Source organism: Nothobranchius furzeri, chromosome 2 (assembly GCF_043380555.1).
Source record: "Nothobranchius furzeri strain GRZ-AD chromosome 2, NfurGRZ-RIMD1, whole genome shotgun sequence".
Classification (NCBI taxonomy): domain Eukaryota; kingdom Metazoa; phylum Chordata; class Actinopteri; order Cyprinodontiformes; family Nothobranchiidae; genus Nothobranchius; species Nothobranchius furzeri.
This window is the reverse complement of record NC_091742.1, coordinates 93,758,643-93,784,936: the sequence shown is the minus strand read 5'-3', so window position 1 is coordinate 93,784,936 and position 26,294 is coordinate 93,758,643. Positions and strand designations below refer to the sequence as shown.

Below are 26,294 nucleotides of genomic sequence, written 5' to 3'. Positions count from 1 at the left end.
ATATATATATATATATATATAATTATTACTTTATTGGTATTTTGTTATGTTTACTGCGTATCAATCAAGAACACTGTTTTTGGTGCTTCAGTGTCATGAACACATTCCATTCATCCCTTCTTTGGTTTATTTTGTTTATAAATGTTATATATATATATATATATATATATATATATATATATATATATATATATATATATATATATATAATATATGTGGAAATTATATATATATATATATATATATATATATATATATATATATATATATATATATATATATATATATATATACATATATATATAATTTCCACAAGCCCCATGCGGAACTGAAAGGCAATGAACGCTTTCATTTCTGGGACAGTTGCATCGTACCAGTCATTATATCTGGAGCTAGATTTCAGTTCCTCCCTCTCTAAATACTGGTGAGCATATCGGTTAGTTTCAGTTGTGATGAGGGTCCAGAATTCCTCATCCAAAAAAAACTGACAGAAAATCAATGTGTTCTGACTTTGACAGATCCCTGTCTCCTTAGTATCCAACTGGCTCATCAAAATGCCTGATCCACTTGGAATACTGATTTGGCGCTTTATAAATAAACTGAAATGAATTTTATCATGACCAAATCGTCTTAGGACACACTTCTTGTTCCTTTTGAGTGCAGCAATCTGTACTAAATACCTTCACTAAAACAATTAGGTTATGGGTCAGAAGTATAACAAAATGTAGTGTACGTGTTTTTTCGGGGCTTTTGAAGAAACCGTAAAAAAAAAACATTACGACAAATATTTTGTCTGAAAAACCACCAGCGGAAGTTATGTATGAGAGCCAGGTGTGTTTTATTCTCATCCAGCAGGTGGCGGTAGTGCATCTTTACGCTGGTCATTGACCACCAGAAGAAGCAGAAACCGGAAGCTGCTAACAGAGCTAGCTTGTTGTTGTTCTGGTGTGTGAGGAGAATATTTGAGGCTCTGCAGTAAAAATGTCTTCACTTCAGTCTCTGGGAGAGTTGATCAGCTAAAGCGACTAACTGCTGCTGCTGCAGAAATCTTCTCACCAGGCTGTGGAAACTTTCCTCTCCTCCTCAACAACTTGGTGGAGTTCTTTCCAGAACCAGAGAAGATATTCTGCGGTCTTCGTGACAATCGGAGCTCCAGAATCAGGTTGTGGGTGAGAAAAGCTTTTCTCTAGACTTCCTGCCCTCTGGATCTGCTGCTGTTCCTTTGGCCAGAACCAAAGCGTTGGATCTTTAATCTCCTGCGTTGTTCTGAAGCAGCATCTTAATCAGCTCTCCTGCTTTGTTTCTATTGCAGCTGTTAGCTAAACACGGCTAAAGAAAACCTGCTACCACTTCAGGATCATCCATCAGCTGGGACTGATTCATCGTGTGTTCTTCACCACCTGGACCTGGACAGCATGGACACAGGTACTGGTGGATGAATGAATATATTGTCAGTCTATTGTAACCCTGGCGTCAGATTAAGTTACCACTTATTCAAAATAATAATAATAAATAGGCCAGACTCTAGGTCCAACAGGATTACCTTACAAATGACCAGTGAGTAGGAAATGGAATAGCTGGATCCAAAGAATGAGCAAAAGAACACAGTTGCAGCAGATTTGTAATTTTATATAGATATATGAAAATAGAACAAAAAATACTGCAGATGCAATAGACATATAATTAAACAATTAGGCCTTTCCCCCTATATCAGTAAACCTAGTCAGGTTGAGCTCAAAGTCAGTCTTCTATTTGGTCGTAGTCTAGTCAAAAAGAAAGTCTCCTCGGTCTTGTAAAACTCAGGTTCAGTGGTCTCAACTTGTCGTGTTTGGAGGAAGAAGAATACTGAGTTGCATCCCAAGAACACCATACCTACTGTGAAGCATGGGGGTGGGAACCTCATGCTTTGGGGCTGTTTTTCTGCTAAGGGGACAGGACGACTGATCCGTGTTAAGGACAGAATGAATGGGGCCATGTATCGTGAGATTCTGAGCCAAAACCTCCTTCCATCAGTGAGAGCTTTGAAGATGAAACATGGCTGGGTCTTCCAACACGACAATGATCCCAAACACACCGCCCGGGCAACAAAGGAGTGGCTCCGTAAGCAGCATTTGAAAGTCCTGGAGTGGCCTAGCCAGTCTCCAGACCTCAACCCCATAGAAAATCTGTGGAGGGAGTTGAAAGTCCGTGTTGCTCGGCGACAGCCCCAAAACATCACTGCTCTCAAAGATCTGCATGGAGGAATGGGCCAAAATACCAGCTACTGTGTGTGCAGACCTGGTAAAGACCTATAGTAATCGTTTGACCTCTGTTATTGCCAACAAAGGTTATGTTACAAAGTATTGAGTTGAATTTTTGACCAAATACTTATTTTCCGCCCTGATTTACAAATAAATTCTTTAAAAATCCTGCCATGTGAATTCATGGATTTTTTTTTTCACATTCTGTCTCTCACAGTTGAAGTTTACCTATGATGAAAATTACTGACCTCTGTCATCATTTTAAGTGGGAGAACTTGCACAATCGGTGGCTGACTAAATACTTTTTTGCCCCACTCTGTGTGTGTGTAAACAACAATAAATCTCCCAAAATGCTAATTAGTAAGATTCCTTTGCTTTGTAGTGCTCTAGCCTGCTGAGAGCTTAAAAGTGAAAGATAGTTACTGACAGCAGCTACATCTAAGTGTTTATTCATTTTCCTTTTGACTGAATAGTTGCTGATTTTATCTTGGAGACGTTTCTCCTCACATCAGCTTCAGATCTAAAGCTTGGGTTGTGAGTAGGAGGCTTAGAAGTTCTGGTCAGAAACAAACACGCTGATTGTGATGGAAGTTTTTATTGTTCCTAAAGTAGAAATCTGTTTTTATCTAAATGAAGTTCATGTTCTTGTTCCTTTTTCCCACATCATGTAGCCAGTATCACTCATGGTGTAAATATAAAGGTATGGTGGTCTGTAACATCATGTGTCTGTGTTTCCTACAGATGTTCCACAGCTGGTGCTGGTTAAAGAAGAAGCTCCTGAAGAACAGAGTGCTGGTGTGGACCAGCAGGACCCAGAACACCTCCACATAAAGGAGGAACAGGAGGAGCTCTGGACCAGTCTGGAGGGAGAGCATCTCTGTTTGAAGGAGGAGACTGAAGCTGTCGGGTTTCCTGTTACTGCTGTTTCTATAAAGAGTGAGGATGATGAAGAGAAACCTCTGGTCTCACAGCTTCATCAGCAGCAAATAGAAGACAGAGATGTTCCAACCAGCAGCTCAGCTGACCAGATGGCAGCAGAAACTGGTGGAGGAGCAGGAACTAGCAGGAACCCAGATCTGAACCCTCATGAACAAACATCTGATTCTTCAGAGACTGAAGTTAGTGGAGATGATGAAGATGATGATGATGATGATGGTGTGAATCGGGACTCTGAGCTGTCAGACTCTGGGTCTGAAACTGGAGATGAAGATGATGACTGGAATGAGAGCAGGTCTTCTGAGTCAGATGGTAAGTCTGTCAACAAGTTCTTCACAAGTGGTCTCTCCAGAGACACGTGAGGGAGACGAGTCATCCAGCAATAAGGTCTTCAGGCTGTTTGGTTCATAAGAAATGTGTTAGAGTGAAGCAACATGTAGACTCGTGCAGGAAAGTCCAGAAGAAACCTAAATCATTTAGTCATGATGAGTGTGGAGAAAGGTTTACTACAAATGTAAATAAACAAATCACATGAGAGTCCACACATAGCAGCTGCTGTTCCAGAGTATGGGCCAGCCTCATCCCACCCATACTCTGCTTCTGGCCGCTAACAAGGGGGGCGTGCGTGCGTGCTACTCACAACCCAAGCTTTAGATCTGAAGCTTATGTGAGGAGAAACGTGCATGTTATTTCCATAACATAATCCCTCCTGTTTATCCAAATAGGATAACCAAACAAAAACAAAGTAAGGAACAAATAAAATAAATAAAACACAATAAGACAAACACAACTGACAATAACAAACAGCAGTTTACAGAGACACAAGTGAGATAATGGAAATCAGTGAAATCAACACCATCATAAACTAAAGAAGAGCTATTTCATACATGTTGATGTGAATTTACTGTGATGCAACAATTCTACAATTTAGAGCAGTTCCTGTAAAGAGATTGGGAAGGATTAGCAAGACCATATAATACACAGAAAACATCAGTAGAGTTTATTGAAACATCAGATGAATTTAAAGCTACAGGTCGCACACGGCTGTTTCTGTGAATGAGGAACAGGTAGTATCAATTCATGCAGCTCTAACTATGGCAGAAGCTGAGGCAAACCAGGCGTTCTTCATCAAAAGCACAGGCAGGACGGCGATCCTGTCAGCTGGGGATCCAAACGGAGGCGTCGTATTGGCGGGGTAAACTGGAGGAATCTAACCTATCCTGTGAGGTCTGGCAAAGAGCGTCCTCGCCCTTGTTTGTCCTCAACTTCCTCGTCTTCTCTAGGATTGCTCTACTAAATGTCCGTTCGCTGGGGAATAAAACTGTTAAGTGTTATGTTCTGATGTTGTGTGTTTATGTGTATATGTGAGGTTTGTTCTTTTTATGGGCATGGAAAAACGGAAGTGACGCGTGTGAGCGGTACACGGATGTAATGGACTGGCCGTCTGACGCCGAGCTCTAAAACAGTGAATCTTTTGAGTCCGTGTGAGTTTCATGAGTTAACCTCCATAGCTGCAACACTTACACTTCAACTTACGTCTTGATTCCGCTGTGTTAAAACGACATCGGCTAACAGGTTATGGGCCCAGAGCAAAGCCCAGATGCTTCAAGACGGAGAAGATTGTAAGCTAAGCTAACTGAAGCCATGAGTCAGAAGCGAGAATCAAACCCTCGCTGGTCAAGGCTGGTGTTCGATGGGGATGAGGACAAATGAGTTGTGGGAAACTAAGTTCCTAGGACATCTACCTCTACAAGGCCTGAAGGACGTGATCTTAAAGTGTGACGACGATGATGATGAATACACGGATAAAAACGCTGAGGCATACGCGGAGCTGATCCGGTTCCTGGATGACAAGAGCCTGTCCCTGGTGATGTGTGATGCCACTGACGATGGGCGGAAGGCTCTACAAATATTAAGAGACTACTAAGCCGGGAAAGGGAAGCCCCGGATCATAAGTTTATACACGGAGCTGACGTCGCTATTGAAGGGCGACAGTGAAGGCGTGACGGACTACGTCCTGAGAGCGGAAGCCACCATTACTGCTCTAAGGAGTGCGGGTGAGTCTTTGAGTGATGGCTTACTCATCGCTATGGTCATGAAGGGACTACCAGAGTCGTTTAAACCCTTCATCGTACATGTCACTCAAAGTGAGACAACAATGACTTTTGCTGACTTCAAAGTAAAATTGAAGAGTTATGAAGACACTGAGAAAATAAGAGTTGCAGCAGTAGCAGGAGGGGATAATGTGATGAAAGCACGAATTCAGACAAAAACTAAGATTGCACCGCCAGATTTGGGAAGTTGGAGAACTGTTGATGCTGTTGTGATCTGCTACAAATGCGGTCAGAAAGGACATAAAGCTAAAACCTGCTATCGAAAGAGATGGTGTTACTACTGCATAAGTAACACACACCAGACTGCAGCATGCAGAAGGAAACCACAAAAGGATATGGCTCGGGGAGCAGCTGATGAAGACAACGGCAAGGAATTCGTATTTCGACTGAGGGATGAGGATCAGGAAATCCAGATGAATAGCCAGGTTGCAGGATTGATGGTGGCTACAGGAGCAACATCACATATCATCACCAACTTGGATAACTTCCGGAGATTCGATGAGGACTTCAAGCCTAAAACCCATCACATTGAGCTGGCTAATGGAACGAGATGCAAGGGTGTAGCAGAGAAAAGAGGAGAAGCTGTGGTTACTCTGACAGACAGCAGAGGACGACAACACCGAGCAGTGCTTAAGCATGCGCTGGACATCCCATCTTATCCACAGGACATCTTTTCAGTGAAGACAGCCACTAGTAACGGTGCAACAGTTTTCTTTAAACAGGGTGAAGACGTGCTGAAATGTGCTGACGGAACCAGATTTCCCATCATAGAGCATAACCGACTGTACTTTCTACAGACTGTGAGTAATGATCAATGTAACGCCTCGTACGACATACAAACTTGGCATGAAATCATGGGTCATTGTAATTATGATGATTTAAGGAGACTACAAAACGTTGTTGATGGGATGAATATCAAAGAAATGAACGATAAACAAAAATGTCAATGTGAAACATGTATTAAAGGGAAATTCATTCAAATGAGAAACAGATAACCAGATGATAGAGCTAAAGCAGTATTCGGGCTGGTGCATACAGATTTAGCTGGACCGATTAGCCCTGAGACTAAGGAAGGCTACAGGTATGCCCTATCATTCACTTATGATTATTCAGGAGCTGTTTTTATATACTTCTTAAAACAGAAGAGTGACACTGCAAAAGCTACTGAGAACTTCATAGCAGACACGGCTCCATACGGCAAGGTTTTATGCATACAGTGGGGCAAAAAAGTATTTAGTTAGCCACCGATTGTGCAAGTTCTCCCACTTAAACTGATAACAGAGGTCAGTAATTTTCATCATAGGTACACTTCAACTGTGAGAGACAGAATGTGAAAAAAAATCCATGAATCCACATGGCAGGATTTTTAAAGAATTTATTTGTAAATCAGGGTGGAAAAAAAGTATTTGGTCAATAACAAAAATTCAACTGAATACTTTGTAACATAACCTTTGTTGGCAATAACAGAGGTCAAACGATTACTATAGGTCTTTACCAGGTTTGCACACACAGTAGCTGGTATTTTGGCCCATTCCTCCATGCAGATCTTCTCGAGAGCAGTGATGTTTTGGGGCTGTCGCCGAGCAGCACGGACTTTCAACTCCCTCCACAGATTTTCTATGGGGTTGAGGTCTGGAGACTGGCTAGGCCACTCCAGGACTTTCAAATGCTGCTTACGGAGCCACTCCTTTGTTGCCCGGGCGGTGTGTTTGGGATCATTGTCGTGTTGGAAAACCCAGCCACGTTTCATCTTCAAAGCTCTCACTGATGGAAGGAGGTTTTGGCTCAGAATCTCACAATACATGGCCCCATTCATTCTGTCCTTAACACGGATCAGTCGTCCTGTCCCCTTAGCAGAAAAACAGCCTCAAAGCATGATGTTCCCACCCCCATGCTTCACAGTAGGTATGGTGTTCTTGGGATGCAACTCAGTATTCTTCTTCGTCCAAACACGACGAGTTGAGTTTATACCAAAAAGTTCTACTTTGGTTTCATCTGACCACATGACATTCTCCCAATCCTCTGCTGTATCATCCATGTGCTCTCTGGCAAACTTCAGATGGGCCTGGACATGCACTGACTTCAGCAGCAGAACACGTCTGGCACTGCAGGATATGATTCCCTGCCGTTGTAGTGTGTTACTGATGGTGACCTTTGTTACTGTGGTCCCAGCTCTCTGCAGGTCCTTCACCAGGTCCCCCCGTGTGGTTCTGGGATTCTTGCTCACCGTTCTCATGATCATTTTGACCCCACGGGATGAGATCTTGCGTGGAGCCCCAGATCGAGGAAGATTATCAGTGGTCTTGTATGTCTTCCATTTTCTGATAATTGCTCCCACAGTTGATTTTTTCACACCAAGCTGCTTGCCTATTGTAGATTCACTCTTCCCAGTCTGGTGCAGGTCTACAATTCTTTTCCTGGTGTCCTTCGAAAGCTCTTTGGTCTTGGCCATAGTGGAGTTTGGAGTCTGAGTGTTTGAGGCTGTGGACAGGTGTCTTTTATACAGATAATGTGTTCAAACAGGTGCCATTAATACAGGTAATGAGTGGAGGACAGAAAAGCTTCTTAAAGAAGATGTTACAGGTCTGTGAGAGCCAGAGATTTTCCTTGTTTGAAGTGACCAAATACTTATTTTCCACCCTGATTTATAAATAAATTCTTTAAAAATCCTGCCATGTGAATTCATGGATTTTTTTCACATTCTGTCTCTCACAGTTGAAGTTTACCTTTGATGTAAATTACTGACCTCTGTCATCATTTTAAGTGGGAGAACTTGCACAATCGGTGGCTGACTAAATACTTTTTTGCCCCACTGTAAGATCAGATAACGGCACAGAGTTCACAGGACAGGGCTACCAAATGGTGTTGACTAGAAATGGGACAAGACACGAAACTTCAGCCCCATATTCGCCTCATCAGAATGGCACAGCAGAAAGAAGCTGGCAGACTCTTTTTGACATGGAAAGATGCATGTTGATAGATAGTAATTTGCCTAAAACTTTGTAGATTTATGCTGTGCAGGCAGCAGTCATAACAAGAAACGGGTGCTTTAACAACCGCACCGGTCAGACCCCCTACCAAACGATTCGTGGTAAATGACCTGATCTATCTAGAATGCATAAGTTCAGTAGCAAGTGCTATTCATACAAACAGGTAAAGGGTAAACTAGATTCGAGATGTGAGGAGGGACTTTTTGTAGGATATGACAAAAACAGCCCTGCCTACCTGGTTTACTATCCACAAACAGGACAGGTGTAAAAGCACAGGTTAGTAAGATTCAGTACAAGAACAAGGCAGGAAACACAAACAAACATGGTACCAGAAGATGAGGATGAGTTAGACATATACCCCCAAACCAGAAAAGGAGTGGCTGAGACTGCAGAAATGGAATCAAAACAGGATCCAGTCACCAAACCAGAGGACAGCAGTCAGATTAGCCCTAGCCTTGATGCAGAGCAAGCTGCAGCCCGTTACCCCACTAGGATAAGGAAAAAACCGAGCTATCTACAGGATTATGTGACAGAGGAGGAGTCTGATGATCAAGCTTCAATAAACATTGATTACTGTTACAGACTTCTATGCAATGTACCTTTAACATATGAGGAAGCTGTACACTCACAAAACGCTCAGGAATGGAAAGATGCAATGGAGGAGGAGATGTCATCATTAAGAGAAAATGACACATTCACTCTAACGATCCTGGCTGAGGGCAAGAAACAGTGGGAGGTAAATGGGTGTATGCATTTTCTGAGGTATCTTGATGGATGTGAATACTCCTGTACACAGGTTTATGAGGATACCAAGGGACAATTGCAATAGCTAACAATCCCGTACAAAGACAATGATGTAAACACATTGATATACGGTATCATTTTGTAAGATCAACCGTAAGGGATGGATTATTATGTCTGAGCTATTGTCCAACCGACCAAATGGTTGCAGATGTCATGACAAAACCCGTTACAACCTGCAAGCTTGTCAAGTTCAACCACTTTATGTTTGGTCCAGATTTTTAATGCTTCTGAGAGACAATGGGACAACAAAACCTCAGAACAAGTGGGAGTGTTAAGTGTTATGTTCTGATGTTGTGTGTTTATGTGTATATGTGAGGGTTGTTCTTTTCATGGGCATGGAAAAATGGAAGTGACGCGTGTGAGCGGTACCCGGATGTAATGGACTGGCCGTCTGACGCCGAGCTCTAAAGCGGTGAATCTTTTGAGTCCGTGTGAATTTCATGAGTTAACCTCCATAGCTGCAACACTTACACTTCAACTTACGTCGTGATTCCGCTGTGTTAAAACGACATCGGCTAACAAAAACAGTGCTTTTAAAGGATTTTTTTTTATCGATAATGGATTAACTTTGTTCTGCATGACGGAGACGTGGGTCCCACCGGGTGAGTCAGCGACACTTGCTGAACTTTGTCCGTCAGATTGTTCTGTTGTGAATGAGCCCAGACTGGCGGGTCGAGGTGGGGGCCTATTGGCTATGTACTCATCCTCCCTCCCGGGCTCATCACCCCCCCATCAGCTTCGAGGTCTCTGTTTTTGAACTCAGTCTCTCCCCTCCAATTCTTTTTATTCTGTGTTACCGACCACCAAAATATAACTCAGCTTTTATTACGGACTTTTCTGACCTTTTAGCTGAATATCTCCCCAGGTACGACCAAGGTATTATCCTTGGTGATTTTAATACTCACGTTTGTTTTTTGTCAAATCCTCTGGTGAGAGATTTCTCAGATGTTCTGGTTTCATTTGTCCTCCAGCAACTGGTCAATGTTCCTACTCATGAACACTCCCACACACTGGATTTAGTTTTATCATTTGGACTGAAGGTGCAGGACTTGGTTGTTCATCCTGTCAGTTTCTCAGATCATTTCTCAGTTGTTTTTAACATCTCTGCTATGTTGCCTGTGGTGAGAAGGCAGGCTCCTCGCTACTCTTGGCACATCTCTCCCTCCATGACTGCCTCACTACTGTCCATCCTGGAGGTTGAATTATCCAATCCTTCCTCATCTGGGATCACCACGGATGTGGATGGGCTTTTAAATTCTTTTAATTTGACTTGTTCTGATGCCCTGGACACAGTCGCTCCCCTTAAACTTAAACGGAAGAAAACCACCTCTGACCCTTGGTTGAACAATGAAACACGCAGCCTCAGGCGGCGTTGTAGGGCGCTGGAAAGAAGGTGGAAAAAGGACAAGCTACTGATCTCACAGCAGCTTCTGGTGGATGCCCTTGACCTGTATCAGAGAAGTGTTAGATCTGCCAGGAACAAATACTTTGCATGCATAATCTCTCAGCATCAGGGTGATCAGCATAAACTTTATAGCACTGTCAATTCCATCTTGTCAATAACTGAACCTGGTACTGTTGGTCCCTCTGTGTCATTGGCTGTGTCTCAATTCAGGGTCTGCATCCTACCTCGGCCGGATTCGTCGGCCGGTTACGTCACAGCGCCGCGACTCGGCCTGTCCCAATTCGAAGACTCCTTCAAATGCGGTCGACGAATGCGGCCTTCTTTTCGCCTGAATGAAGGATGGGTCGGGTGTATCCTTCAATAGGTAGCATTTCCCAAGATGCCTTGCGGGCCGGCCGGCAGAAAAACTTAAAAACAATGGCGGACAGTGAAGCGGGAGCTGTCGGAGAGGATTGCGCATATAAATGTAAGTATAAACTTGAAAACTGTCAGTTTAAGGACTTTTTGTGATACATGAACGTTATTTTAGTTAGAAATGTTACAGTAAAAGTGCTTGTATTGCGGTCTCGGCTCGTATGTTCGGCCGCGCTCGGTGTCGTACTTCTCCCACTACGTTTCCCCCTGATTTTAATAGAAGTTTGTATTTTAGGACCAAAAGAGAAAACCAGGGAATTTATTAAGCTTAGGGCGGAGATGGACCACATGATCACCGGATCAAAGTATTCGGCGGCTGTGGCATGGAGGTACAATAACATCTCATATTTTAAAAACTCGTTTGAGTATATTTTTTTCTGCGAAAACATGAAAGGAATAACCCGTTGTCCTCTTTTCTCTTCCTGTTTCTTTTCTTACATGTTTGCTAAGACTATTCTGGAGAAAATGGGCATCCAGGGGAAGGTGCCAGCGATGAGCTTCTGGAGCTGATCTGGGAGGACATGAGGCTGCAGAGCAGCAGAGAGCACAGGAGAGAAGGAAGAACTTTGACAGCTTTTTACTTTGCTAGAAAAAAATGGTTAATGAAGATTAAACATGTACATGTAAAAGAAATATCTAAATAAAATCAGTTCTGCATTAAACTCTTGAATTTTATTTTTGTTTACAAATGAGAATTGTTTACTAGAGGGTATCCGCTGGGTCTTGAAAAGTCTTAAAAGGTGATAAATCGGTTTTGGTCAAATTAAGACCCTTAGAAAGTATTAAAAACTATTATCACATCTTTGCTCAGGCTCAGCTAGTCTAAAGTATTTTCTCTGAATTAGCTCTCCAACAGTCAAGGAAATGATTAACCCCCAGAGACCCACGGTTGTAGTATTACAACATCAGATTTAAGTCTACAAAAATAAACCTTCCCCATTTTTTTTCTTTTTAAAACCACATTTACATTGCTAATAGGTCTTATTCAGTTCTGCAACACTATTGGCTGTTAAAATGTGTAAATAGGCCCGTTTATCTGGCCTCCTAGAACAACATGTGAAAGGTTAAAAAATATTTTGCAGTTGTTTTCTAAATTTGGGTTTCTGGGGGTTAAAAAGCTAAATAAAACGTCGAGCTCCATCGTTTAAGGTTCCTTCTGCCCAGCGGTTCCACGGTTGCTAGGCGACGGAACGTTCGCCGAGGGAGTTCATGAAGGCTAGGCCTGTCCAAATTCACAGCCGTTAACATCCGGTCTACCCGGCCGACGGAGGACCCAGCCCACGTCGGCCGGGTGGGCTGGGTCCTTCGAAGGATGCAGACCCTGAATTGAGACACAGCCATTGTGTACTGAACTCCAGACCTTCTTTCTTCACAAAGTCCGGGACATTAGGGACAGTCTTGTGCAACCAGGATCTGGCTGTCCTGATGTACCACCAGAACCTCCCTCATTCTGTAACTTTACACCCATCTCTTAGTGAATTGTCAGATCTGATTGGAAATATGAAACCAGCAGGTTTTCCTGAGGACCCTCTCCCTCCTAAGATGGTGGGTGAGATCATCCCTATTTTGGGCCCCGCCATCTTAGACATTTTTAATTCTAGCTTGGCCACTGGGGTGTTTCCTACTGCTTTTAAAAAGGCGGTTGTGCAACCAATTTTTAAAAAAACCTGGTTTAGACAGCTCAAACCTTGCAAACTTTCGGCCAAACTCCAAATTACCGTTTTTGTCTAAGGTCCTTGAAAAGATAGTTTATTCACAGATTACAGCACACATGAATAGCTTTTCTCTGGTTGATGTGTTCCAGTCCGGGTTTAGGCCACTTCACAGTACCGAATCAGCCCTTCTTCGCGTGACCAATGACATCCTGGTGGCTTCTGACTCTGGATTGCCTGGTTTGCTCCTACTATTAGATCTTTCTGCAGCATTTGATTCCGTTGACCACGATATTTTGCTGGATAGACTTGAGTCATGGGTAGGGCTTAGGGGTACCTCACTTCAGTGGTTCTGCTCTAATCTGTCAAACAGGGTTTTCATGGTTCAGTTGGGTAATTGTTTCTCTACATTCCTTCCACTTGGGCCTCTCCTGTTTTCAATTTACATCCTCCCCCTGGGTTTCATCCTGAGGAAATATGGCCTGGGCTATCATATTTATGCAGATGATTGCCAGATCTACCTGGCTTTGAACAAACCAGGATCCCTCTCTCTTCTGGACCAATGTTTGGCTGAAGTGAGGGTTTGGCTTGCCAACAATTTCCTTAAGCTAAATGATTCTAAGTCTGAGGCACTCCTGATGACCCCTAACAAAACCACACATGTATCTTCTGATTTGGCCACTCTCCCATATGACCTCAAGCAGTGTGTTACCAACCTGGGGGTGAAACTGGATACACACTTTTCCATGGGCCCTCAGATTAACGCAGTGGTCAGATCGTGTTTTTATCAGCTGCGCAGACTAGTCTGCTTAAAACCGATCCTGAAACGGGCACACCTGGAATCTGTAATTCATGCTTTTATCATCTCCCGACTGCAAATTCCATTTTAATTGGTTTACCTGCCTCCGCTCTTAACAGGCTTCAGGTCGTACAGAACGTGGCAGCCAGGTTTTTAACAAACACCCCTAGAAGAGACCATATCACACCTGTACTGGCGGGGCTCCACTGGCTACCCGTAAACTTCAGAGTCAAGTTTAAAATCCTGACTTTTGTTTTTAAGGCCCTGAATGGTCTGGCTCCGGATTACCTGTCCGATCTTGTGACTCGTTATGTGCCAAACCGGGCGTTGAGGTCTGCTGATTACCTGCTGCTTCGCGTTCCATCTCCGACACTCTGGAATGCTGTTCCTCTTTCAGTGAGGCTGACACCATCCCTTCTCCGGTTCAAGTCGCTGCTTAAGGCTCACTTTTACGACCAGGCATTTTTAAATCCCTGACTTTTATTATTTTACTATGTGTCTTTTATTGACCGTGATTATCTGCCTTGTTGTGCATTTTATTGTTGACCGTGTATTGTTTTATATTGTGTTTTTACTTTTTATTCTGTACAGCACTTTGGTTGGCTGCCATGCCGTTTTTAAATGTGCTTTATAAATAAAGTTGGTATGGTATGTTATGGTAAAGGGCTTGTCCATGGACTGAGAGTCCCGGCTGAAGAACGGTTTGGAACGGTTAGAGTCCTCGTCCGTTGATCAGGATGGTTTCAGTCTTAAGTTGATGAGTTCCTTGAAGTCCAGGTCTGGAATGCAAGAATGGAGTTTGGGATGTGAGAGCGCACAGTTCAACTTCTCAATAGGGAGACGTCTGGGTCCTTCCATGGCGTGTTGAGGTGGTTGTCCACCTGTCAGGGAGCTGATCTTGTCCCCGAAAAGTCCTTCTGATCCTTTGACCGTGAAACCAGGTTGGAGATTGGGTGCAGGTGATTGAAGTAGTTCTCCTTTTCCAGCGTCTCTTCTTTGCTGTGTCCTGTCGTAGTTGCGTCCAGGGCGTTTTCAGTCGAGGTGGGTGCAGGTTATGTTGCCAAGTAATAATAATAATAATGTTAATGATATAAATCTCACAACACAAAGTTGTGATTTCTTTATTTATTTTTTGCTTTCCTGAAAGAACAAGAGGTTCTGGCAAACTGTACGGCGCCACAGGAGAGGAAGGCAGCAACTCACTCACACTGTTTACAGTGGGGATGGGGAGCTGCTGACGTCGCTGCCTCTCCCAACTCCAACCAGGCCCATCATCCTAGATAGCTTTGCTACTGTTTCTTTGCCTGAGTTAACCAAACTAGTTAACTATGAAGACCTCTGCATGCCCCTTCCACATCTTACCCTCATCTTTGTTTAAAAGTGCTTTTCAGTCCATCGGTCCCAGCGTGCTCTCCATTATTAATGCTTCTCTGGTCTCTGGTCAGGTCCCTGCTTACTTTAAGAATGCTGTAATCCACCCGCTTCTTAAAGAACCGAGTCTTGACCCCTCTCTCCATAGCAGCTTCAGACCCATCTAGGTTTGTCACGGTAACCGGTGTAGCGGTAAACACCGGTAAAAAAGTTGACAAAAATAATAACCGTCTTGTTTTTAAAAATATATATTATCTCGGTGGATTACCGTGGCTGTGGTGTAGGCGCACTGACCCTTACCAGCCACCGTATCATCTGCTGAAGTTGCCGGCGGCACATGCACGCTTTGTTGTTTACAACCAAAACTTTCTTGAAGCTAAAGCTGAAATAATGGTCAAAGGAGGAGACGGCAGCACTCAGGACATTTATTTTCCCTCAAAGAAGACAAAGTGTGAAGTACGGGCATTTTTTGGATATTTGAAGAATGCCGAGGGACAGTTGATAGAAGACGGCTATCCTGTTTGCAGCACATGCAGAAAAAAGAGTCTGTGAAAGGCAGCAATGCTTCAAATCTCACGACACATCAGCGTAACCATCAACCGCAACTCTACAGTCAACACAAGGCAAGTTAACGTTAGCGTTTTAGCTAAAAGCAGTAAGCAGTAAGATGGGTCACAAAAGCAGTAAGATTGTGTATAAAGGAGAAAAATGAGGCTTTTAAACGGGTCAGTGGCTGAATTACAGAGGGCTAACATACTGTTAAAAAGAGAAATTACAAAGGCTAAACATGAATATAGGAGACAGTTGGAGGACAAAATGGCAGCAAATAAACGGTTCGGCATGGACTAGCATGAAAATTATTGCAGGACATGGCTCTGAGGCACAGTACACAACCATCTGTCTAGACCCTTTTAACACTGACAGGGAACTAGCTAATGCCCTGAACAGTTTTTATTGTCGGTTTAACGTTCTGGATTTTAGCGGGGAACGGGAAATCCTGAGGGAGAAATGTAAGGATAGTGAGCATTTTAAAGTTGACATGGAGGACATAGGTAGGGCTATCAGGACAGTTAAAATAAACTGAGCTCCTGGGTGGGGAGGCCTTACCCCCAAATTCCACTACCTCCTCTCCGCTCCGACACGAACGCCAAAATCGGTCCCGTTGTAGTCAATCAGAGCAATTCCACTACTGCGGCCGTGCTGCGGCAGTGCGGCGCAGCACGCCACCCTCTGTTCCGGCGTCCGGCAAAAATAGAATCGATCCTATTTTTGCCGGACGCCGGAGCACCTCCACAGTCAATGGACAGGAATCACAACCGCCCAACAGGAAAGGGAGCAAGCACAGCTTCCGTTATTTCACAATAAATCAATAAACAACAAGCGTTTTTTGGTTCATATGCACAGGTATTTTTATCTAATGACCATTACATGTATACATATATGTCTCAAAACATTTTTTGCGTGTTTACACATAATATTGACTTACACGATCTTCGACTTATCTTTTAATTTGAAAGCCATTTTCTTGATACCTACATCACTCGAGTTACGGGAAAAAGGCCGAAGAAAAACACTTGCGAGCAAGATCAGATGGACGAGGAAAAGCTCATCCTTGAAGTGGAAAAGTACAAAATATTGTATGACACCACGCATCCATTTTACAATGATGTCAAAAAGAAGGACAGTGCGTGGGCAGAAATTGGCAAAGTTTTAAAAATGACTGGTAAGTACCGTGTAACATGCATGGTCGTGTATTGTAAAGTTTCCAAAAAAATTCTTAGAATGAAAATCCCCTCTGTCAGTTATAGGACAATTTCAGCAATGCATAATAGTTTTACATTAATATACTATAAATTATATTATATTCAGCAAGTAGTATACATGTATTAAAGATATATATATGTGTACTACTTACAGAATAAGTTTCTGTATATGGTCATAGTTGTAGCAAAGATTTTTAGAAAAATATTGTCCATTTGTTTGACATAGAATATTTTGTATAAAATACTTAAAAGCATCACTCCAGAATAACTCCTATGTTCTGCTTTCAGCAGTGAGGAAATAGAAATAGCTGTATGTGCAATTTAATGCACCCTGTAGTGTGCTTTAAATGCAAATGCTACTGTTCACAAAGGTGTAAACTTCCCTATTCTGAAAAAAACTAAAACCCTTTCCTCGAGTATCCCACTTATTTAATCCCTTTGGCTTATTATAACAAAAAACATTCAGAAAGAATGACAAAGTTAAATAATACTTTTATTTAGGAAACATGCACACATTTATTTGTGGTCAAACAGTTTTTAAAATCACGACACAGTTGAGAACTTTAAAAAAAAAATAAGATGCACACATTTAGATTACACGGTGTCTCAACATTGTTTCAGCTGCAGGACTTATTTCCCATTTCACACCATCCTGTCCTTCCAAGCCACACTGCCCTCAGGAGACATGAAAAAGTCACAAAAGATCTCCCTGATGTTGCAAGCCTCTCTGGATGCCCGATTTGGACCCATGTCTCTCACTGGCACCATGTGTGTGGTCTGTTGGTTAGCCTCATCCAAGATTGCTTGGTTCTCACTTGGTGCAATCAAGAAGTTGTGCAAAATGCATGCAGCAAGAACAACACTGTCCACCTTGTCAGGATGGAGGTGTATTCGCCTGTAAAAAAAATCCTCCATCTAGAGGCAAGAATGCCAAATGCATTTTCAACTACCATACGTGCTCTTGACAGCCTGTTGTTGAAGATTCTTTTCCTGTGAGTCAGATTATGCCCGGGGTATGGCCTCATCAGGTACAGCTTCAGTGGAAAAGCTGCATCCCCCACCATGACATGGGGCACAGGGGTAGCATAAGCACCACCAGGGAGGGGGGCATGGGGAGGCACATGAAGTGTTCTTCTCTCCATTCCAATCCCCAGTGCTGAGCCAGCGTAGACAGCTCCATCACTGCTTCTTCCAAAGTCCCCCACCTGGATCACCCGAAATCTGTAGTCTGCATCCACCAGAGCCAGCAGCACAGTGGAGAAGGTCTTTTTATAGTTTAAATACTGGCTTCCAGAGCGTGGTGGTGCTTGAATGTGTATATGTTTCCCATCCAATGCCCCTGTAGTGGAATATAGTTGTATATTCTTACAGTGTTATTAGGTCCAGATATTATACAGTAATCCCTCGTTTATCGCGGTAGATGCGTTCCAGACCTGGCCGCGATAGGTGAAAATCCACGAAGTAGGGACACCATATTTACAGTACAGGTACGTTCGGTATTCAGACTTTTAAAACCCTCCCTTCACATAGTAATGTTAACAAACCACCCTTTAATGTACAGAACACTTAATCTAAAACAGGCAATAATATAAAAATGTTAGAATATTAAAGTATATAAAAAAAGATTGTTACTGTACTCACCATGTAAGAAGTTGAAGAAAAACTTGAATGATGATGGCGATGAATTTGCTGCACAGTAGAAATGATGATGATGAAGCTGATGATGTTTTATGTCTCTTCAGACTGAGGTGTCTTTTCCTGGGACACCTCTTCAACTTCAGGAGGAACTGGCTCTGTTTTGAGAGGCTGGAAGAACATTGTGATCGGAAGTTGCTGCCGCTGCTTCTTTTTTTGATCCAAGAGCATCCTGTACGGAGCAATGTTCTCATCAATTTTATTGCAGAACTGCAGAGAACGAACCATATCCTCGTCCCATTCTTGTGACAATTCTTTCAGCTCCTTCGCTAGGTTGCAGAGCTTGGCAAGCCGTTCTAATGTCAAGCCTGTTTCTTCAACTTCTTGGGCCCCTTCCTGTGGTTCATCTTCTTCCTCACTGGCTGATTTTGTCAGGTCTTCGAGGTCTGCGTCAGTTAGCGGCTCAGAATGGCAGTCCAACAACTTGTTAACGTCTTCCGTCGTCATGTCGCCAAACCCGTCACCTCCAATTATCGCAGCCAACTGCACAGATTTCTGTACTGCAGAGTGTTGAATCTTGTCCCGGGTTTACCCCGGGGGACAAGAGGGTAGCTTCCTTGCGCCTTCGGGTCGGGGAACGGGTCCTGACTGTTGTTTGTGCTTATGGGCCAAATATCAGTTCAGAGTACCCACCCTTTTTGGAGTCCCTGGGACGAGTGCTAGATAGTGCTCCATCAGGAGACACCATTGTCCTGCTGGGGGACTTCAATGCTCACGTGGGCAATGACAGTTTGACCTGGAGGGGTGTGATTGGGAGGAACGGCCCACCTAATCTGAACTCGAGCGGTGTTTTGTTATTGGACTTCTGTGCAAGCCGCAGTTTGGCCATAACGAACACCATGTTCGAACATAAGGATGCCCACCGGTACACTTGGTACCAGGGCAGCCTAGGTCACAGGTCGATGATAGATTTTGTAGTCGTATCATCTGACCTGCGGCCGTGTGTTTTGGACACCCGAGTGAAGAGAGGGGCGGAGCTGTCAACTGATCACCACCTGGTGGTGAGTTGGATCAGATGGCAAGGGAACATGCCGCGTAGACCTGGCAGACCCAAACGTATAGTGAGGGTCTGCTGGGAACGCCTGGCAGAAGAACCTGTCAAGACGGTCTTCAACTCCCACCTCTGGCAGAGCTTTGACCACGTCCCAAGAGCAGTGGGGGACATTGAGTCCGAGTGGGCCTTGTTCCACTCTGCGATTGTCGAGGCGGCTGTTGCTAGCTGTGGTCGTAAGGTGGCCGGTGCCAGTCGTGGTGGCAACCCCCGTACCCGCTGGTGGACACCAGAGGTTCGGGGAGCCGTCAGGCTGAAGAAGGAGGCCTACAGGGCGTGGCTGGTCTGTGGGTCTCCGGAGGCAGCAGACAGGTACCAGATAGCCAAGCGGGGTGCAGCAGTGGCAGTTGCCGAGGCAAAATCTCGGGCGTGGGAGGAGTTTGGTGAGGCCATGGAGAAAGACTATCGATCGGCTCCAAAGAGGTTCTGGCAAACTGTCCGGCGCCTCAGGAGAGGAAGGCAGCAACTCGCTCACACTGTTTACAGTGGGGATGGGGAGCTGCTGACGTCAACTGAGGCTATAGTCGGACGGTGGAAGGAATACTTTGAGGAGCTCCTCAATCCCACCAATGCGCATTCCGAGGAGGAACCAGAGCTGGAAGGCCTGGGGATGGACTGTCCGATCTCGGGGGCAGAAGTTGCTGAGGTAGTCAAACAACTACACAGCGGCGGAGCCCCGGGGGCGGATGAGGTTCGTCCTGGGTATCTCAAGGCTATGGATGTTGTAGGGCTGTCATGGTTGACACGTCTCTACAACATTGCGTGGTCATCGGGGGCAGTTCCTAGGGAGTGGCAGACCGGGGTGGTGGTCCCCATCTTTAAGAAGGGTGACCTGAGGGTGTGTTCCAACTATAGGGGGATCACACTCCTCAGCCTCCCTGGAAAGGTCTACGCCAAGGTACTGGAGAGGAGGGTCCGATCGATAGTTGAATCTCAGATAGAGGAGGAGCAATGTGGTTTTCGTCCTGGCCGTGGAACTGTGGACCAGCTCTATACCCTTGCAAGGGTGATGGAGGGGGCATGGGAGTTTGCCCAACCAATCCACATGTGCTTTGTGGATTTGGAGAAGGCTTATGACCGTGTCCCCAGGGGCACCCTGTGGGGGACGCTCCAGGAGTATGGGGTGGGTGGCTTTCTGTTAAGGGCCATTCAGTCCCTTTACCAGAGGAGCGTGAGTTTGGTCCGCATAGCCGGTAGTAAGTCGGACCTGTTCCCAGTGAGGGTTGGACTCAGCCAGGGCTGCCCTTTGTCACCGGTTCTGTTCATCACTTTTATGGACAGAATTTCTAGACGCAGCCGTGGTGTGGAGTGTGTCGAGTTTGGTGGCAGGAGAATCTCGTCTCTGCTTTTTGCGGATGATGTGGTCCTCCTAGCTTCATCCAGCTCTGACCTTCAGCTCTTGCTGGGTAGGTTCGCGGCCGAATGTGAAGCGGCTGGGATGAGGATCAGCACCTCCAAATCTGAGACCATGGTTCTCGACCGGAAAAGGGTGGCTTGCCACCTCCGGGTCGGGGGAGAGGTCCTACCTCAAGTGGAGGAGTTTAAGTATCTCGGGGTCTTGTTCACGAGTGAGGGTAGGAGGGATCGGGAGATCGACAGGCGGATTGGTTCGGCGTCTGCAGTGATGCGGACGCTGAGCCGATCTGTCGTGGGGAAGAGGGAGCTGAGCCAGAAAGCCAGGCTCTCGATTTACCGGTCGATCTACGTCCCAATCCTCACCTATGGTCATGAGCTTTGGGTAATGACCGAAAGAACGAGATCGCGGATACAAGCGGCCGAAATGAGTTTCCTCCGTAGGGTGGCCGGGCTCAGCCTTAGAGATAGGGTGAGGAGCTCGGACATTCGGGAGGGACTCGGAGTAGAACCGCTGCTCCTCCGGATCGAAAGGAGCCAGTTGAGGTGGTTTGGGCATCTGGTCAGGATGCCTCCTGGACGCCTCCCCGGGGAGGTGTTTCGGGCATGTCCTGCCGGCAGAAGGCCCCCGGGTCGACCCAGGACACGTTGGAGAGGTTACATCTCCAATCTGGTCCGGGAACGCCTTGGGGTCCTGCCGGAGGAGCTGGTGGACAAGGCCGGGGAGAGGACGGCCTGGAGCTCCCTAATTGGGATGCTGCCCCCGCGACCCGGACCCGGATAAGCGGAGAAAGACGAAGACGAAGAGTGTTGAATCTCGACAGGCGTAAATCCCACGTCATCATAAACAACCTCGGACCACAACTTCTTCCAGCTCGCGTTAATGGTAGCAGGTTTCATTTCTTGCAGTGACTTCTGGATGTTCTGAAGGCACGAGGCAATTGTGTACTGTCGCCAGTACGCCTTCAAATTGAATGTTTCATCTTCATCTTCTTGGGCGTCACCCATACACGCAACAAGGTCCTCCAAGGTATTCTTCGTGTAGAGGGCCTTGAACGCCCTGATAACGCCCTGGTCCATCGGTTGAATTAAGGACGTTGTATTGGGTGGCAGGAACTCAACCTGAATGCCCTCATGCGAAAGATCAGCCGCGTGTCCACCAGCGTTATCCATCAGGAGAAGGATCTTAAAAGGCAAGCCCTTCTCTGCGAGATATTTACTGACTTGTGGGATAAAACACTGGTGGAACCAGTTGGAGGCCAGCAGCTTCGTCATCCATGCTTTTTGATTGTGCATCCAATACACGGGAAGGAGATTCTTATTTTATTTTATTAAGCACGAGGGTTTTTTGCCCTATAAATAAGCCCTGGCCTTAGCAAAAATCCCGCAGCATTGCCACACATCACGAGGGTAACACGATCTTTGAATGCTTTAAAGCCAGAGGCTTTGGCTTCTTCTTTGAACAGGAAAGTTCGCGATGGCATTCTCTTCCAAAACAAACCCGTCTCGTCCATATTAAAGACTTGTTCTGGCTTGTATCTACCTTCGGCGATAATATTCTTGAAAGTTTCTTTCGCGTAAATATCAGCAGCTTCTGTGTCAGCAGAAGCTGCCTTGCCACACAGGGAAACGCTTTTCAGGCTAAAGCGTTTCTTAAACCTCTCGAACCATCCTTTGCTGGCGGTAAAACGTGGTTTCCGAGGGGGGGGGGGGGATCAGTGGATGTCCCTGCTTGTGGTTCATGTTCTCCATCGTCTTCCTCCTCTTCTTCAGCGTGGTCGCCATCATCTTGAGGTTCCTTTGCAGCAAAAGTCTCATACAAGCCCAAAGCCTTGGTTCGGATGGTGTTCGTATCCAAGGGTATTTGCTTCTTCCGACAGTCGGCAATCTAGATTGACAAAGCACCTTCCATACTGACGATCGCTTTATTACGATCCGTAACAACTCGTTTTGCTGACTTGCTAATGGTGATGCTAGCCGTCTTTCTAATCTTCGCCTCATCCTTCTTAATGTAGCGAACGGTGGACTCATTCACTCCAAAATGGCGAGCTACTGCCGTGTAACTTCTGCCTTCATTTAACATATCCAGAAGTGTCACCTTCTCAGCAATCGTCATCATTTTCCGTTTGCGTTTAGGCTCAGTAGCAGCCTTAGGCTCATGAGCAGCCTTAGCAGAAGCAGAACGCTTGGGTGCCATTGTTCAAGTTCAAACACACACTGCTAATATAAACATCTACGTATGGAGAGAGCGCGAGACAAAGTGAACGAGGACCGCGAGAAGATGCCCGAGGCTCCGAGACCAGGGAAGCTGTCCAATCACAGGCGACATTACAAAACTTGGGAGCTGATCCATCATCTATCACCAATGGAACAAATCACAGCCCATCTTACATGCTACGTAGTTTCAAATTAACAAAAGTGCATTTTATGATGAAATTAATGGAAAAAAAAACAGGAATTTCTTGATATTTCGCATAGAAAAATACCATGAATCAGTGAAAAATACCGCGAATCTGCGAATTCCCCCTGAAAAATGCTCCAAAGAAAAAATCCGCGAAGCAGTGAATCCGCGATGAACGAACCGCGAAGTAGCGAGGGATTACTGTAATCAGAAGAGGTTGTTTTTATCTTCAGGGAGTTTTATTTAAACACTTTGTATTGACTTAGATACAAGAAAAGAGAGAGTTGGGATCGTTTAAGAATCTTTAATTTCTATAATTATAAATTCAAACAATGTACCAGGACTCTCTATGATGGATGCATATGGATTTGAATGTTGGTGTGTGTGTGTGTGTGTGTGTGTGTGTGTGTGTGTGTGTGTGTGTGTGTGTGTGTGTGTGTGTGTGTGTGTGTGTGTGTGTGTGTGTGTGTGTGTGTGTGTGTGTGTGTGTGTGTGTGTTCAGAATCTCTAGGCTGAGGCAGGCAGATCTGATTGATGTTATGACTAGGGTGCACGAGGCTTCAGAAGCTCATGACATGAAACGCCATCTTGTGCCGTGACTACGTACCGTATGGAGTCTCCCGCGGTCAGATCAGGAGTGTCAGGTCCTCGAACCCCCTTGTTACTGGACTGATGAAACAGTGTTGCAGCACGACAAACCCGTCTACGGATAGCTCCGGCAGTAGCGGCAGGTCTCAGCGCGTTCAGCTTTTGTTGTGAAGGAACCGTCGTCTTGTTGTTCAAACGACAGAAATTCCAGCTTAACAGTTCTCAGCTTAAAAGTAGAAAAACACAGCTGGCCAGGCTGTAATCTCCTTTAGCGATGATGATTTGAGAGCTGGTTGAAACTACGTTGAGTCTATGATGTAACTCCTTTGGAACTCAGATGGAACTGAAGTTAAAATGGCGTTGCTCTGTTTTTATTAACTTAGTTGTTTATAAATCTTAGCAAATCGGAGTGGACAATTTAAATAAACAACCCAGATTCTGCCCTGCAACAGACGAAAGCTCTAATTGGATGAGAACAATGTGTCATGCGTTTCTATGTTCTGTGGATCAGTCTGTCTGGTGCACAGTCCTGTTTATTCATTAAACACATAAATCATGACATCTTGATTTCACAGATCAGTCACCTGATTATTATAGATCAACATATGTTTTGATTAGCTTTATCACAAATAAAGTACTTTGATTAATTAATGAAAAGCGTTCTTCTTCTTTCTTCTGTCTCCTTTCCTGGAATGTAAACATTCAGAAACAAGCACCCGACCTTGGCGATTCATGCACGCTGTTACTGTGTGAAGGGGCAGCTGTTAAGGGCAGACAATAGGATCTTAATAACGCTACACCCCCAGACAGTTAGGGAAATTCCATTTCTCCAAGAAGCCTTGTGCAACGGTCTTCCACATTTCTTCAGTTGGGTGTGGCAGATATTGGCCCATCATCACTTTCTCAATAGCAGCACACACCATGTGGACAGAGTTTCTGACCGTAGTCTGGCCAAGACGGTAGCTGAAAGCCAGACTGACAAAGGAGTCACCGGAGGCCAAAAACCTGTAGGCAGAAGAACAAAGCAAAGAATTGTGATATTTTTGACTGATTTTCAATTTATTCTTCTTTCAGGTGATCAATGTAAAAACAAATGGAGGGCACTTCGGGACAGCTATGTGAAGTCCCGAAAAAAGTCCGATCTACCCAGTGGCTCTGCTGCAGGGACACAAAAGGAGTGGAAATTTGAAAAGATTATGTCTTTTCTAATTCCATATCTGCAACCAAGAAGGTAATTTGATGCAAACCTGTTTATTCACAAATGGCCAGGTAAATTTTTTTAAATTTGTTATTCTGTCAAACAGTTTCAGTTATTAGATTGCCATTTTAAGTTTCGGTTACTTGTGTTTTTACTAGAATAAATCCTTTTTCACACAGCTCAAGAAGTAGCTTGGACTCTGCATCCCAGATGAACACAGAGGAGGACCAACCTCAGACTCCTTTGAGCCTGTCTGGACCAGATGAGGCAGCAGGTCCTTCAAGACAGTCCACCCCTTCCACTGCTGCTGCTTCTGCTGCTGAACCTGCCACATCAAGAGACCGGTCGCGTAGCCCATTGAAACGGACCCCAACCCCTACCGGCCAGTCAAGGAAGGCATATAGAGGTGGGGCATCTAAAGAGGTGGAGTTTGGGGACAAGCTGATAGAGCTCCTGAAAGAGCCACTGCAGCGCCCGTACATGCCAGAAGGGGCAACTGATGAGTGCTACCACTTCGCCCTCAGTATTGTTCCACTCCTCAGTGGAATGGAGATGACCAACAGGCAAAATGCTAAAGTAGGCATTATGCAGTTGATGCAACATCACCAGCAGCTTGAGCATAACCAGCAGCAGCAGGGCCTCCACCAGCATAAGCACCACAAGTAGCAGGGCCTCCGCAAGCACCAGCACCATCAGCAGCCGCAGCAGGGCCTCCACCAGCAGAAGCAGCACCAGCAGCAGCAACACCACCAGCAGCAACACCACCAGCTGCAGGGCCTCCGTCAGCTGCCGCAGCAGGGCCTCCACCAGCAGAAGCAGCACCAGCAGCAGCAACACCACCAGCAGCAACACCACCAGCTGCAGGGCCTCCGTCAGCTGCCGCAGCAGGGCCTCCACCAGCAGAAGCACCACCAGCAGCAGCAACACCACCAGCTGCAGGGCCTCCGTCAGCTGCCGCAGCAGGGCCTCCACCAGCAGAAGCACCACCAGCAGCAGCAACACCACCAGCAGCAGGGCCTCCAGCAGCAGCACCGTCCCTCATACCAGCAGCAGCAGCCGAGTATGCAAACCCCCACGCCGTCACAACCTACACAGACATCTACCCCCACTCATCCTGCCTTTGTCCCATCTACCTCAACTGCAGGACAGTTTGGGGAATATATGGGCTTGCTTACTGCGGTTGATAAATGGGACGTCGATGAGCCTCAGGAATAGGCATTGTTTTTCCGTACTACTGACTTCTTGGAGTGTTTGATTATTACCTAGACCAATTTTTTTTATATATTACTGTTTTCAGTTTGATGTTTATAGCTACATTGTTATGACAATTTATCCTTTCCTTTTTGAGGTAATGTTTATTTGTTTTCTTTCATTTTTTATAAATGTTTACATTTTTTTGTTTTATAAGTGCTTGTTTTGGAAATGTTTGTGTTAAATAAAATTTGAGTTCTGCATTTGAGAATGAGTCAAACTGTTCACCTTATTCCAACAGCTAGTCGTTGTTTAGGTTCAATAGCTGC

At 45.1% G+C, this 26,294-nt stretch overlaps 3 protein-coding genes across 6 annotated transcripts in view; 2 read left to right on the top strand and 1 right to left on the bottom strand.

Annotated features, from left to right (window-relative positions):
- LOC129163068 (zinc finger protein 420-like) overlaps nucleotides 1-26,294 on the bottom strand; it is a 348,176-nt gene that overhangs the window by 120,657 nt on the left and 201,225 nt on the right. The window lies entirely within an intron of this gene.
- LOC107373746 (uncharacterized) lies at nucleotides 397-26,228 on the top strand. Of its 2 annotated transcripts, XM_070548322.1 has the most exons (5): nucleotides 397-1,169; nucleotides 1,313-1,425; nucleotides 2,982-3,488; nucleotides 24,651-24,807; nucleotides 24,954-26,228. In XM_070548322.1, the coding sequence occupies exons 2-5, from the start codon at nucleotides 1,416-1,418 to the stop codon at nucleotides 25,438-25,440; spliced, it is 1,161 nt and encodes a 386-aa protein (XP_070404423.1). In that variant the 5' UTR covers nucleotides 397-1,169; nucleotides 1,313-1,415; the 3' UTR covers nucleotides 25,441-26,228. The 2 variants fall into 2 exon arrangements, with proteins under 2 accessions (XP_070404423.1, XP_070404422.1); XM_070548321.1 differs by having other exon boundaries at nucleotides 397-1,425.
- LOC139066169 (uncharacterized) lies at nucleotides 3,499-11,565 on the top strand. Of its 3 annotated transcripts, XM_070548325.1 has the most exons (3): nucleotides 3,499-10,955; nucleotides 11,139-11,232; nucleotides 11,354-11,565. In XM_070548325.1, the coding sequence occupies exon 1, from the start codon at nucleotides 9,738-9,740 to the stop codon at nucleotides 10,851-10,853; it is 1,116 nt and encodes a 371-aa protein (XP_070404426.1). In that variant the 5' UTR covers nucleotides 3,499-9,737; the 3' UTR covers nucleotides 10,854-10,955; nucleotides 11,139-11,232; nucleotides 11,354-11,565. The 3 variants fall into 2 exon arrangements, with proteins under 3 accessions (XP_070404426.1, XP_070404425.1, XP_070404427.1); XM_070548324.1 differs by having other exon boundaries at nucleotides 3,499-11,232.